General features: G+C 44.0%; 1 protein-coding gene across 1 annotated transcript in view; it reads right to left on the reverse strand.

Annotated features, from left to right (window-relative positions):
- The window catches only part of LOC130122538 (inositol polyphosphate-5-phosphatase A), a 180,393-nt gene that overhangs the window by 119,104 nt on the left and 47,707 nt on the right, over positions 1-13,582 (reverse strand). Inside the window, 1 exon segment of the mRNA XM_056291469.1 lies at positions 4,055-4,096. Coding sequence (XP_056147444.1) covers positions 4,055-4,096 — 42 coding nt within the window.

Below are 13,582 nucleotides of genomic sequence, written 5' to 3' on the forward strand. Positions count from 1 at the left end.
CCTTTCCCTGAAGCACGTAAGCACTGTCTACTAGCTGTGCAAACAGAATTCCTTCACAAACCTGACCAGGATGTGCCTTTACACACACACACACACACACACACACACACACACACACACACACACACACACACACACACACACGGCTTATCAAATAACATTAAACAAAGCATTGCTATAACTCACAAGGCAATCAGCATGTTTTGGCATGCCAGTGTTATTAATAACAGTAGAAAGAAAAGAGATAAGCACGGCCGACACGGACGGAGGCTTTTAGGAGGCCTCACAGCTGATACGGGGCCTTTGCCGAGCTGCATCTTGTATAACTAGCCGGAAAGTCCAACATTAGAGGATTTCTTCCACGTTGCACGACGAAAAAGGGGTCTTCTCACGCAATATCCGAAGAGGCTCTCCGACATGAAGGCGACGGGAATGCAGCGTTTGGTCGTTACGTGGTTTCCACACAAAAATATCCCGACACGTGTATTCTCCCACATGTGACCGCACGAGTGGAAAAGACTGCAGCAAGCACATCACGTTGGAAATGTTGACCAGGTAACTTAAGGGTTGCTTGCGAGTAATGCGAACAAGATGGCGCTTCATGCGCCACGCTTTCCGTGTCTAATTCCTGGGAAAACCCGGCGCAATAAGCATGGATATCTCGACAACATAACAGAGGAAAACTAGAGCGATAAATAAAAAAAAAAAACAGCATGATCATGAGATATCCTGAAGAAAAAAATTACACGGTTTAAACTGAATGTCCTAACTATATCTGGATATGTGACAGTATCAGTGTTTCGGTACAGCAAACTTGAGAATGAACAGTGTGTGTGTGTGTGTGTGTGTGTGGGTGGGTAGGTGTGTGTGTGTTGCATGTGTGTGCACGTCTAAAGGAAAATGAACTGGGAGGGTGCACCATGTGTGACACATGCACACTAGTCATTCCTGTGAACAGCAAATAAGAATGAGTGTGCATGGGATGTGTTGTGTGCGAGGTGTAACACATTAACCCTTAGCCCCCTCTTTTTTCGAGCCGCTCCCCGACCTACGTGTCGTTTAACGCAGCTTTTGCCCTGCCTACAGAAAAGCATTAATGCAAAAGCACAAATAGTAAACATTACACGGGAATTATAAAACAATTTCTAAATTGCATCCTGTCCAAAACCGGCGTTACCACCCGAAATGGATGTGTGTTGTTGATATAGGGGCACAAAGACAAGAATACACAGCATCTGAGAATGGAGTCCCAAAATCAGATTGGGAATTCATCCAGGGAATTCATCCCTACATCCTTACATTCCCAGCTCTTTCTGGATGGATAAACATTCACTGGGCCAACACAGTCTGAGGCCTGTCGGTCCGTGTGCAGGGTTGCCTGCGTCGATTAGGTCGGCTGTGGCCACATTATTCTGGGATCAGTGGTAGTCCGGCATGTGGTGGCGGTGGCATGTGTTGCAGAACTCCGACCGTGTGAATCCACTCCACAGGGTCAAAAAGCTCCGGACACCGTAGGGGCCTGCAGCGAGCGGCCCTCACAGCCTCTTGGACAATCTACAGTTTTCCCAACAGACCGGTCCTTTCCCACCCACGGCGCTATGTCTATCAGGGCTGTGGGAATCGGTAGGAAGACCTCCTGGTTTCAAATTACGACAAAATTGCAGTGCCATTACCGCGATTTTTCAAATGTCACCATATAAATATTGCGATTTGGTATTATTTATGATAAAATGCTAAGTCTGCGGGTGTGTGTCCTGGTCGCTGCACTAGCGCCTCCTCTGGTCAGTCAGGGCACCTGATCGGGGGGGGAGGGGGAACTGGGGGGAATAGCGTGATCCTCCCACGCGCTACGTCCCCCCTGGTGAAACTCCTCACTGTCAGGTGAACAGAAGCAGCTGGTGACTCCACGTGTATCGGAGGAGGCATGTGGTAGTCTGCAGCCCTCCCCGGATCGGCAGAGGGGGTGGAGCAGCGACCGGGACGGCTCGGAAGAGTGGGGTAATTAGCCAGATACAATTGGGGAGAAAAAAAAAAAGGGGGGGGGATGCAAAAACTGCAACAATCCCGAGAAACAAAACACATTAGCAACGTGTTAGCAAATGCTTAACATGAGTCATCTTAACCGAGTAAACATTTAAGAAAATTAAATTTAGGCATTCTGAGATGTAGAAATCGTCGCAGCAGAAGTCTTCACAGCATCGTGTTCACTGTGCTTCATCACTGCGAGTCAGGGGCAATGCGGCGGTCTCAAAATCATCTCGGTTTAGCATTACGATTTCGCAATAAACTGATCACCTGCTATGCGGGAATACCTCACAGAACCCGAGCGTCACATTCACAGCCATCCGTGTGCGCTCCTGAACAGCAGACCTGAGACTGGGAAGCTGCTGTCAGTGAAACGACAGTGCATTCCTGTAGCGGGCTGATGAGGTTGTATAGGAGCATGTGCATTAACACGGCCGCTCTGGACATGGTCACCAGTACCACCTGTTTGTCTGCACACTTCCAGCCACTCACTGTAAAGCCATAACACTGTGCTTCATCATCAGGCCCTGACATTCACGGCTCTAATGCCCCTTGGTTGGCACTGCCCTGCAGCTATCCCTACCACAGCAATCAATATCAGGCAATTTAGCCAAGACAATGATGTGAGTAATGCTAATGAAATTCTCTTTTTTCGTACAGATACGTTGGGAGGGCCAAAATCTTGTTTTTCCCTCTCTCGGTCTCACCCTCCCCTGTCTCATCCTCTCTGTGTTACCCCGTTTCACCTGTCTGTCTGTCCCTCTGTCTGTCTGCTTCCCATTTTTGTGCATCTGTCTGTGTCTTTGTGTCTGTCTCGCTCTTTGTCTCTATATCTGTGTGTCGCTTACTCTCCGCAGCAGATGCACATGTCACTGCAGCCTCACTTCCCCTGCAGTGGAAAGAGTTGTGGTTTGTCGAGGGCTTCTGGGGCGATGAAAAGGTGAGATAGGAAGCATGACAGAGCTCAAGTTTTTGCCTTCTCAAAACACTCCACTCTGGCAGATGAGACCAAACGTAATATCCCATGAAACAGCTCAGTCTCGATCTGCCGAACAAGTTGTATGCTTTCATTCAAAGGGTCTTAAGACTACGTATCGAGTAGAAACCGCCCCAGTAGGAAATGAATTCCTCATCCTGGCATTTAGTGTATACTCAAATCTAAAGCAGGTCTCAAATTCAGCATGCTTTTGTGCACATCTAGTATCTGTTAAAGGTCTCGGTACATGGAAGCATACACACTATGGAGTCTCACTTCAGGTAGAAATTCTGCCCAAGTATACCTCACATAAGGGTTACAGCCAAACCACCCAACGCTGAGTGAGTGCCTACTCTAAAAATATACCATTTAGATGTAAAGATGGAAAATGACCTCATTGGCTTCATTAGGCCAGGATTTATGCACTGAGGATGATAGCGACTTAATTTTCTTTTTGCAGAAAAGAAAAAGGTGTGGCAGGAAGAAACACATTCTTCTCCCTTGACTAAAACGATCTCGCTTGAGGGGAAAAAAAAGCATGACGTGAATTAACCTCAAGGCTGTGTGGTAACGGTCTCAATGCTCGTGAACGCTACACATACACATATAACAGGCCTTGTGGGTCAGACATGCTGCATCAGGGCTGCAGTTGTTGCACAGGAGTGAATATGAATGAAAACTATTAGCCACTTCTGATACCAGCTGTTGTATAATTGTGTTATGAGCTGTGATACATTTCACTGTCTAGCTTCATTTCTGCATAACCTTCATCTTTTGTTACCATGGAAATGACAGATTGTGTGATTATCTCCCTGCGGATGACAAATTGTTTGAAATGCCTCTCATTCTCAGGCTTTCAACACATTAATTGCGGCAATTAGAAAAGTGGATCAAGATTCAAACTGACATGCTTTTCTGTTTCACATCATTTCACGTTTCATATCAAAATTGTTTTTTTTTCAAACAAATTCAAAATAAGTTCATTTGTGTGAGTTAAACATATTCAAACTGGCTTCCGATGAGAAAATGATTTTGAAATAATGACCGACATACCTGGTAAAACTCCCTCAGCCATGTCTTCTGGAGGTTTTCAGGCTGGAAAGAGAGAAGACAAAATCGGTTACTACAATGGTCATTCAATAACAGTATTTTCCTTCAATTTCACACCTCTGATCCACTAGAGTGCAAGCACACCGGAGAAAGATGCTGTGAGCAAAATAATTAATAGCGCTTGGTGTTTTAACCACTTCTGAGTGCCAGGAGGATGGGGTGCATTGCTTGAAGATGGTTCAAAGAGTCAAGCTGTCAACAACAGGAAAGTCACTCTCAGAAACTGACTATCAATTGGTATGCAGAGTTTTATGGTATTTCTGGGACTCCGGCACAATCGAGCTGTGTGACAAATCCCACCCATCTGTTGATGCAAGCACCTTGCAGCCTATGGTCAGATACCTGCACATTCAAGCTGTTGCTGCTTGGCATTTTTACGAACCCGTTTTCTCAAACAAATCCAAATACACAGAGATATAAATGTATATGTATGAAGCCATGTACTCAAGTTTCCCTTTTGTATAATTCTAAAACTCTGAGCTGGAAATCCCTTTTCCGCATGTTGATTTGCTGCCTTCTGCTAACTCCGCCATTTCTGTCATGTCTCTCTCTATACTGTCTATCTCTATATGTCACTCTTTCACACTCTCTCTATAGTATCTCTATATGTCACTCTCTCACACTCTCTCTATACTATCTCTATATGTCACTGTCTCACTCTCTCTATACTATCTCTATATGTCACTCTCTCACACTCTCTCTATACTATCTCTATATGTCACTGTCTCACTCTATCTATACTAACTCTATATGTCACTCTCTCACACTTTCTCTATACTGTCTATCTCTATATGTCACTCTCACACTCTCTCTATACTATCTCTATATGTCACTCTCTCACACTCTCTCTATACTATCCCTATATGTCACTCTCACACTCTCTCTATACTATCTCTATATGTCACTCTCTCACACTCTCTCTACTATCTCTATATGTCACTCTCTCACACTCTCTACTATCTCTATATGTCACTCTCACACTCTCTCTATACTATCTCTATATGTCACTCTCTCACACTCTCTCTACTATCTCTATATGTCACTCTCTCACACTCTCTCTACTATCTCTATATGTCACTCTCAGTTTCGGTCCTTACCTCTATCACTCTTTTCTCTTTCTCTTTCCATTCTCTCTCTATCTCTCACTGTTCCCTCTCTCTCTCTCTCTCTCTCTCTCTCTCTCTCTCTCTGTTTGACTCACTTTTTCCTTGCTCTGCTATGACGGGCCATTACCAGGCCTGGATTTCATTTCATTTGTGCGGTGGAGAGAAGCAACAGGGCTCTGGCCAGTCTACCATTTAAGGAGAGTTCTCCCCATGTCGATAACTAGGTCTGATGAACTGCCTCTGCGTGTGTGTGTGTGTGTGTGTGTGTGTGTGTGTGTGTGTGTGTGTGTGTGTGTGTGTGTGTGTGTGTGTGTGTGTGTGTGTGTGTGTGTGTGTGTGTGTGTGTGTGTGTGTGTGCTGGGGAGTTTCTTCTAACCGGACTTGGCTATATTAAGAGCACTCGAGAAGAGAGAACTCCAGGGTGCACCAGCCTTTGTATCAAAGCCCACTACAATAATAAAAGCTGGTGAAGTATCCTCGGATGACATCAGAAGCTCCAAGTACAGAGAACATCACATCACCATAACAACCCCTGTAAAAATAAATAACTAAATCAAATCAATACATAAAATTGTTCAGGCTTTCTCAATCTAAGAACACATAAGAGTAAATTAGGCGATCACGTGCAGGATTAGTTTTGCTTCTATATGCACCTTTGGTTTATGTTAAGACTGGACGATGATTTAAACAAATAGTGAAGGTGAGTTCAGCACTTTCAGTGTCAACGTCATACACTTACAAAGGAAGGCTGACTTTCAGAAAGGCATAAACAAAAATGCCCATAATTTGATAGACAGCTGCTTTATTTCGATGCAAGGATCCATCAGGTTTTAACCGGTGTCACTCATTTGCGATGCAAACCTCTATATTATTATATTGATTTGGACGAGAAACAACTTGATACCTCTCTATGAACTGGCAATGTCCATTCAAAAGATTTCTTCAAAGCACATTCAGTCATATTGACAAGAAAATAATGAATGTTTCTGGGGCTCAACTGCTTCATATCAATCCCATTGATTTCCCCCCCTTAAAGCTGCACTAGGTAACATTGAACATTCCAATGCAAATCCTTCCGCCTCTCTCTCTGTTGCCTCATATGACTCCGCTAAGCCCCTCCCACCAAATGACCTCCGCATCGCTCTTCAGACTCTTACACTCCTGTACAATCAGGAAATGTCAAAGCGAGACTTGTGAAACTTATATCGTAGTTGATAATCTATCCATCCATCCATCCATCAATCCATTATCTGAACCGCTTATCCTGCTCTCAGGGTCGCGGAGATGCTGGAGAATATTCCAGCAGTCATTGGGCGGCAGGCGGGGAGACAACCTGGACAGGCCGCCAGGCCATCACAGGGCCATGTAAAAAAAAAAAAAAAAAAGTTCAGCGAATCTCTTAGTTACGCTAATATTGTTTATGTGAAACAGCCATTTCGAGTTGATCTTGTTGATTTTAAGGGTTAGGGTCACAATCACAAGGTTGTTACTAGATGGGACACAGCCACGGACGGAAGTGACGCAAAATCTCGACGGGCGTATTTCATTGCTATGGCGATAGCTAGCCTAGCTAACCTCCTGAGCTACCGCGAGTTTGGACTTTGGTTTTTAAAGCCAGATGAATGATGAGTCGGATGAATTAGCTTCACTTAAAATAACTACAATTTCACATAATAAAAACTGGTAATTGTGTATTTTAAATGAAATATCACTGTTGCTTGTGCATAGATACTGCTTCCCAATGCTAGCAAGCCAGCCAAGTCTATATAAAACGGTAGCTAACGTTAGCAAGTATCTGTGACACTGTAGCTATTTATCCATAGAGACCAGCTAGTGCCATAGCAACGAAATATGCCCGGCGAGAGTTTGCGTCACTTCCGTCCGTGGCTGTACCCCATCTAGCCACAACCGCGGAGCACGGCGGACGCGAACTGACCTTTCGCAAAGTACCGCCCCAGAACGGTGCTTGTCCAATCCTACCTTAGCAACGGTCCGTCAAGCTTTCAAACACACAACAAAATGCTGAAACGGTGTGCCTATGGGATCTGCAAATCGGATACTAGATATCTGAAAAGTTTACCCATCCCTCGTGCTAGGTCTAGAGCAGGGGAAGCTGCATTTTCTATTTACGCCCCAAGTAGATGGAACGCCCTGCCTGAGGACCTGAGAGAGGCCCCCACACTGGACACATTTAAAAACACATTAAAAACTTTACTTTTTAAAAAAACAGCCTACAGCTAAATTCAGTGTGTGTGTGTGTGTTTTATATATTTTGCTATTTTTATATAGTCTGCTCTGTTGTTACTTTTAATTAATCAGTGTTAATGGAACTTTTATTTGTTTTACTAACTCAAGTTTCAAACTTGTTTGTACTTTTATAAAATTTGCCTGTACTTTTATTTATTTATTTTGTGAGTGGGGGGGAGATTTTATTGATTTCATTGTTTTATTGTGTTAAACACTTTGTGTTACATTTGTTTGTATGAAAAGTGCCATACAAATAAAATCTGATTGACTGATTGATTGATTGACTGACTAACTGAAGTCCCCCTACATATACTACATATTCATTCGTTAAACGTAAGGTTGGTGATATACAGACTATCACAGAAAATATTACAAACAGGTTTTGAGAATCTTCACCAAGAGAAAAATAAAATAAAATAAAGATAACATGAACAACATATTGACTCAACTACATATGTATCTTTGTTTCTCGTCTTAAGTGTTGTCTTTTCTGTGATGTTGCGATGCAAAAAAAAAAATCAGACCTGATCTGACAAAGTATTATCATCATCCTAGAGATCAAAGAGGAGGTGTAGAAGTCTAGTTTTCTCTCAAACCACTTGAATTACAGTATAATGAAAGGTTATTATGGAAGTTTTGCCAATGACGCCATAAAAAAAACCTACCCCAGGTTTAAAGAAATACCAGTATAAGGTATGGTCTGCATACTTAATTTCTGGCCTATTATTGACACAACAGTTGAGTGTTTAACTGAAATTAAATAATCATCATGATCTATATGATCTGACTGAGCTACAGTAGGCTTGAATAAAAACATGCACGTCCAGAATAAAACACAGCAAATGGAAAAAAGGACTAGGACGCGTGCCTCATCACTTCTAGTTACGGTCATATCCATTTACAGTTATAATGCCGCACTGAAAATTAGAGCCCGACTGATAAACTGGCATCCTGATATTTTCAGCCCATAAGAGCTGATGGAGATATATTTGTATCGGGGTGTATAACAGCCGATAAAAGTCAATTAAAAAGAAACGAAGAGACGGAAGATGGATCCATCATCCACGTTATGAGTGTTGTCGTAGCTCAGGTTGCAACTCCACTGTGGCGACACGTGTTTGGAGTACCACAAATCACAACAATCAGCCGACCCAAGCAGAGTCGACCACGGCGGGAATCATGTGTGTTCATGGTAGGTTTGATGGCTGTCGCGTGAAATACATTACTTAAATAATAACAAATACACCCTGGAGGGCCTCCATAGCCGAATGGTTACAGCGCATGCCCTAAGACAGTGGTTCTCAACCTTTTTGGGGTCCTGGACCCCCTGCGTATTTTTGATCTACCCTGAGGACCCCTCCACCTGATCTTGGGGGAGGGGGGTTGCAATTTGATAGAAACAGTAGAAACTGCATTTTAAATTGCATTATAGCATTTACTCACTCTTTGGGGCAAAAATAAGAGCTTTCAGTTGTAACTTAGATATAGTTAACAAATCAGAATTCTTATGCAGTAACTTTCAGATATATGTAACAAAACAGAATATGTATTCAGTAACTTTCAGATATATGTAACAAAACAGAATATGTATTCAGTAACTTTCAGATATATGTAACAACAGAATTTTTATGCAGTAACTTTCAGATATATGTAACAACACATATGTATTCAATAACTTTCAGATATATGTAACAACAGAATTTTTATGCAGTAACTTTTAACAATGCAAACGGGAGCGAGATCTCTTATTAAAATACAATAAATGACACTTGTGAAACAGATGTAATTAGAGAAAAAAGTCCTGTCACCCTTTATAGTTTAGGTAGATAAAGGTCTCAGTCACATTTGAGTAAAATAATCCTATTTCTATAAATGTCATAGGATCTTTTTTTAAAGATATTTTATTTTCACGGACCCCTTGCAATTACACCACGGACCACTAGGGGTCCGCGGACCCCCGGTTGAGAAACACTGCCCTAAGACCACATGGTCTCACCTGTTGCCGGTTCGATTCCAGCAGGCGACCTTTGTGCATGTCTTATACCTCTCTCTCTCTCTCTCTCTCTCTCTCTCTCTCTCTCTCTCTCTCTCTCTCTCTCTCTCTCTCTCTCTCTCTCTCTCTCTCTCACACACACACACACACACACACGCACACATACACATTTCCCATCTGCCTCTTCACTACCACTATTGAATAATGATAAAAATAATAATAATAATAATAATAATAATAATGAATAACCCCAAGGCTGGATTACGAAACGGGCATGCCGGGCAAGTGTCCCGGGGCCCCAGACCACGGGGGGCCCCAAAAGGTCAGGGGTATTGTGTTCGTGTATAGTAGGGATCCCCAATCATACCTTACAAGGGACTTTTGTTCCAACCGTGTGTCTCACTGCAGGGCCCAAGCTAGTCTCTACTGATGCAGGGCCCCAAGCTACAAAGTCTCTATTGATGCAAGCTACAGTCTCTACTGATTTCTCCATTGATGCAAGTGACCTGAAATAATCGGACTCACGCAATTCACATTATATGAGTGACTTAACTTTGTGTAGTATCACCATAACATCATCATACTTTCACAGTCTGCGACATAGACAGTATACGAGACCTGGAGTCAAAGCGGATGCCTTTTTCGGTTGCTAGGGACTCGTTTGAAGCAGAGCCGTAGATATTACAAATATAAACGTACTAAATATATCGGGGGTGGTTTCTAAATATATCACAAAAATATATCACAACGCCGGTTTGAAGAGTTCGCGCCTCATGCTTACATTGTAGCAATTAAGAGTGCAACATGCGCCTCGTGTTTACATTGTAGCGTTGAGAGTGCAACAAAGTCTGACATAGCACGATGCTTACGATCAAATTCATTGTTTCATTGTGTATAGTTAAACAAATGTGCTAGCCAGAATGCCCATACTAAAAAAATAATTAAACAGATAGTTTTACTAAAATATGCCCATATTTCACTGACTTGTTTGCGCTGAAAGAAACATGTATTTCCTGTTGGTAAGCCGTTGTAAGTGGGAAGAAGGCTTCGCAATATGTTTGCCATGCTGTGAGCTGCTGTGAGCCGTAATATCACGATATGCTGGTTTTGAGTTATGTGCAAGCCAGTGGGAGCTGAGCTCCCATAAGGAGGCGTCTGAGCTCCCGTGAAAGCAGTAAAATCATACATCTGTGGGGGGGTCACTAATATATTACACACAACCATTATTTAATCACAAATAACGCATTTTTCAACGTAATGATTGTTATTTACATCAACGAGATAAACAGGCTCAAAGAAACATCTTTTTTCCCCCCGCCTGCCGCCCAATGACTGCTGGGATAGGCTCCAGCATCCACGCGACCCTAAGTCGGATAAGCGGCTCGGATAATGAATGGATGGATGGAAATAAACGCACCATATTCTCTCGTGAATGACAGTACGGCTGCACCTCACCACCAAGCCACCATGGGGCGCAGTGGAGTAATGCGCGAACTATGCCTGTGTGGAGAGCACGCGAGCCGTACACGTTTCAACAGATTTGGAAGAAGCCACTACATGGATCATCCATCCATCCGTCCGTCCATTATCCAAGCCGCTGATCCTGCTCTCAGGGTCTATCCCAGCAGCCACTGGGCGGCAGGTGGGGAGACACCCTGGACAGGCCAGCCAGCATTATTTCAGGCTAATGAAACTTTGTTACTGCAATGTCGCAGACATCTCGGGCAGTTCTGGGTTGTTGCGATCTGCTTGCTACAATTTTTGCTGTGTGTTGAAAAGTTGGACCACATATCTCTCTCTCTCTCTCTCTCTCTCTCTCTCTCTCTCTCTCTCTCTCTCTCTCTCTCTCTCTCTCTCTCTCTCTCTCTCTCTCTCTCTCTCTCTATCTCCACCCCTAACGTTAATTATTTTAGAGACCTCCCACAAAACTCAGATTATAACTCGAACCCTGGTATAAGCGTCTTTTGGGGGGGTTTTAGAGGCTGCATTACAGCAGAGATGTAGGAAGTGACGACGAGCATTTTCTGAACTTACCAGACTGTTCTAGCCGTTCTGGTTACCCACTTAGTTACCACACAGGTATTAGCCATGATTATTGATCAAAAATCTGATTGTGCAAATGTCGTGTGAAAGCTCCAATAGTCACCCCCAGAGTATCGATACAGGTATTTGGCCCCAAAAAATATCGCGATATTTGACTTTGTCGACGTCGCCTGGCCCTACTATATTTGGTAATCTAAGATGCCTGTAGGGTTGCCACACAAATGCTACATCTGCTAATTGCAGCCTCGTAAGTCACTCTGGATAAAAGCTTCTGACAAATGAGAAAATGCAAACGTCACCCAATAAATGAGTCGTGTAAATGTGGTTGAGCAACACTGCAGCCTGTGAATGAATGTGATTTCCAGCACAGGTGCGAAACACCAGGGCAGTCCTGATATGGGTGAGAGAGATAAGCTGCAGAATCAGAGCTTCATCTCTGTATGTGTGTGTGTGTGTGTGTGTGTGTGTGTGTGTGTGTGTGTGTGTGTGTGTGTGTGTGTGTGCGTGTGCGCGCCATGATCCTAGCCACACTCTTAGCCCCAGCCAGATCAGACAGAGCGTAGGCCTATATAAGGACATGAGCACTGAACCTTGTCATCAATCACATGGATGGAGAGAGAGAGAGGAGAAAAGAGAGAGAAAGAGAGTTTCAAACAAGGGGCCCGCCACCTGACAGGCTATGTTTAGTAAACAGGGGCTAAAACCTTTCTGTGATTTAACAGCCAGGTCCTGTGTATGATTTGAAATAGTTGTGCTCATACACAATGACTAATGAGTTATTTTGTGCTGTGGTTTACACGGTTTATGATGTTTAGATGTTAACCTTCACGCTGTGTGTGTGTGTGTGTGTGTGTGTGTGTGTGTGTGTGTGTGATGGCACGTCCATCATTCATTCTACAAGCATGTGTTTGTCGGCGGTGAGCAGTGAGTAATGAAAACCGAAACACAATGGGAGTCGCTGGAGTCCGTGTGAGTGTGTGTCAGTAAGTCAGTACCAGTAGTACCAGCGTCAGTGTCACTACCCCGTGCTCGTGATCTTCTTTAACAGGACCCGAGCTTATGAGGCCCATTCGGCCCCATGACAGGCTCAACAGACCGACCGTAACCGCATCTATTCCGGCTCCGAGGGCTTTATGGCTTTCGTTAAACAGAAACACAACGCACACCTCAAGTCGCACGCCGCGCTCTGCAGAACAAACAAAAAAACCGTACCTGTCTCGAAATGCTCGTCGACCTCAGAAGCCACGCCAATAGTCCCTCTACACCTGCGCTGGACCCTCAAACAAACACAGTAGACGCGGGTTTGGTGCAGGGTTGAACACGCTAATGAGGCAATAAAACCACACGGCCGACAGTTTTATATACAAGCCCTCAAGTAGCCAGCGACTCCGGGAGAAGCTTGCTCTAAATCACGTGGGAACGTGGGGGAAGAGTCCCAACAAGGTGCAGTCTGCTGTGTGTGTGTTTTCAAAACTCAAGCTCGGTCCCACGTGAAATTATCCGTAATTTTCTAGAGCACTCGAAAAGGACCGAGTCTACTCTGGTGTGCTGCCTAGATGGGCTGTGGTCCTTGGGAACAGACGGCGACCATGTCAGGGTGACCCAGAGGGAGGGGTGGGGGTCCAGAGGCACCGCTCAACCCCACCCAGCTGGCTCCGGAAGAAAAACTGGGCTAACAGAGAAGAAGAAGAAGAAGAAGAAGAAGAAGAAGAAGAAGAAGAAGAAGAAGAAGAAGAAGAAGAAGAAGAAGAAGAAGAAGAAGAAGAAGAAGAAGAAGAAGAAGAAGAAAGGACCAAAGCCACTCCTGAATGAGATGTTTCTGTGGCCGCTACACCTCAGCATCTCCCACAGCTAATCAAAAGTTAATTTGCAGTTAATTAGAGAGCGGGGCTGGGCTCTCACAGAGGTAAAAATAAAACTACCCCTCCCCGACTCACACACACTCACACACACATGTTCTCCATACCTCCTCCCTCTCGCTTCCTTTATTCCTTTGCCCGTTTCTCTCTCGCTCGGTCGATGGCCTACTTTTCCGACAGCGTGGGGAATTACAGAGACTCTGCTTGGGCTTTTAGAGGAAAA

The sequence above is a fragment of the Lampris incognitus genome, chromosome 13, assembly GCF_029633865.1.
Source record: "Lampris incognitus isolate fLamInc1 chromosome 13, fLamInc1.hap2, whole genome shotgun sequence".
In the NCBI taxonomy this organism is placed as follows: Eukaryota; Metazoa; Chordata; class Actinopteri; order Lampriformes; family Lampridae; genus Lampris; species Lampris incognitus.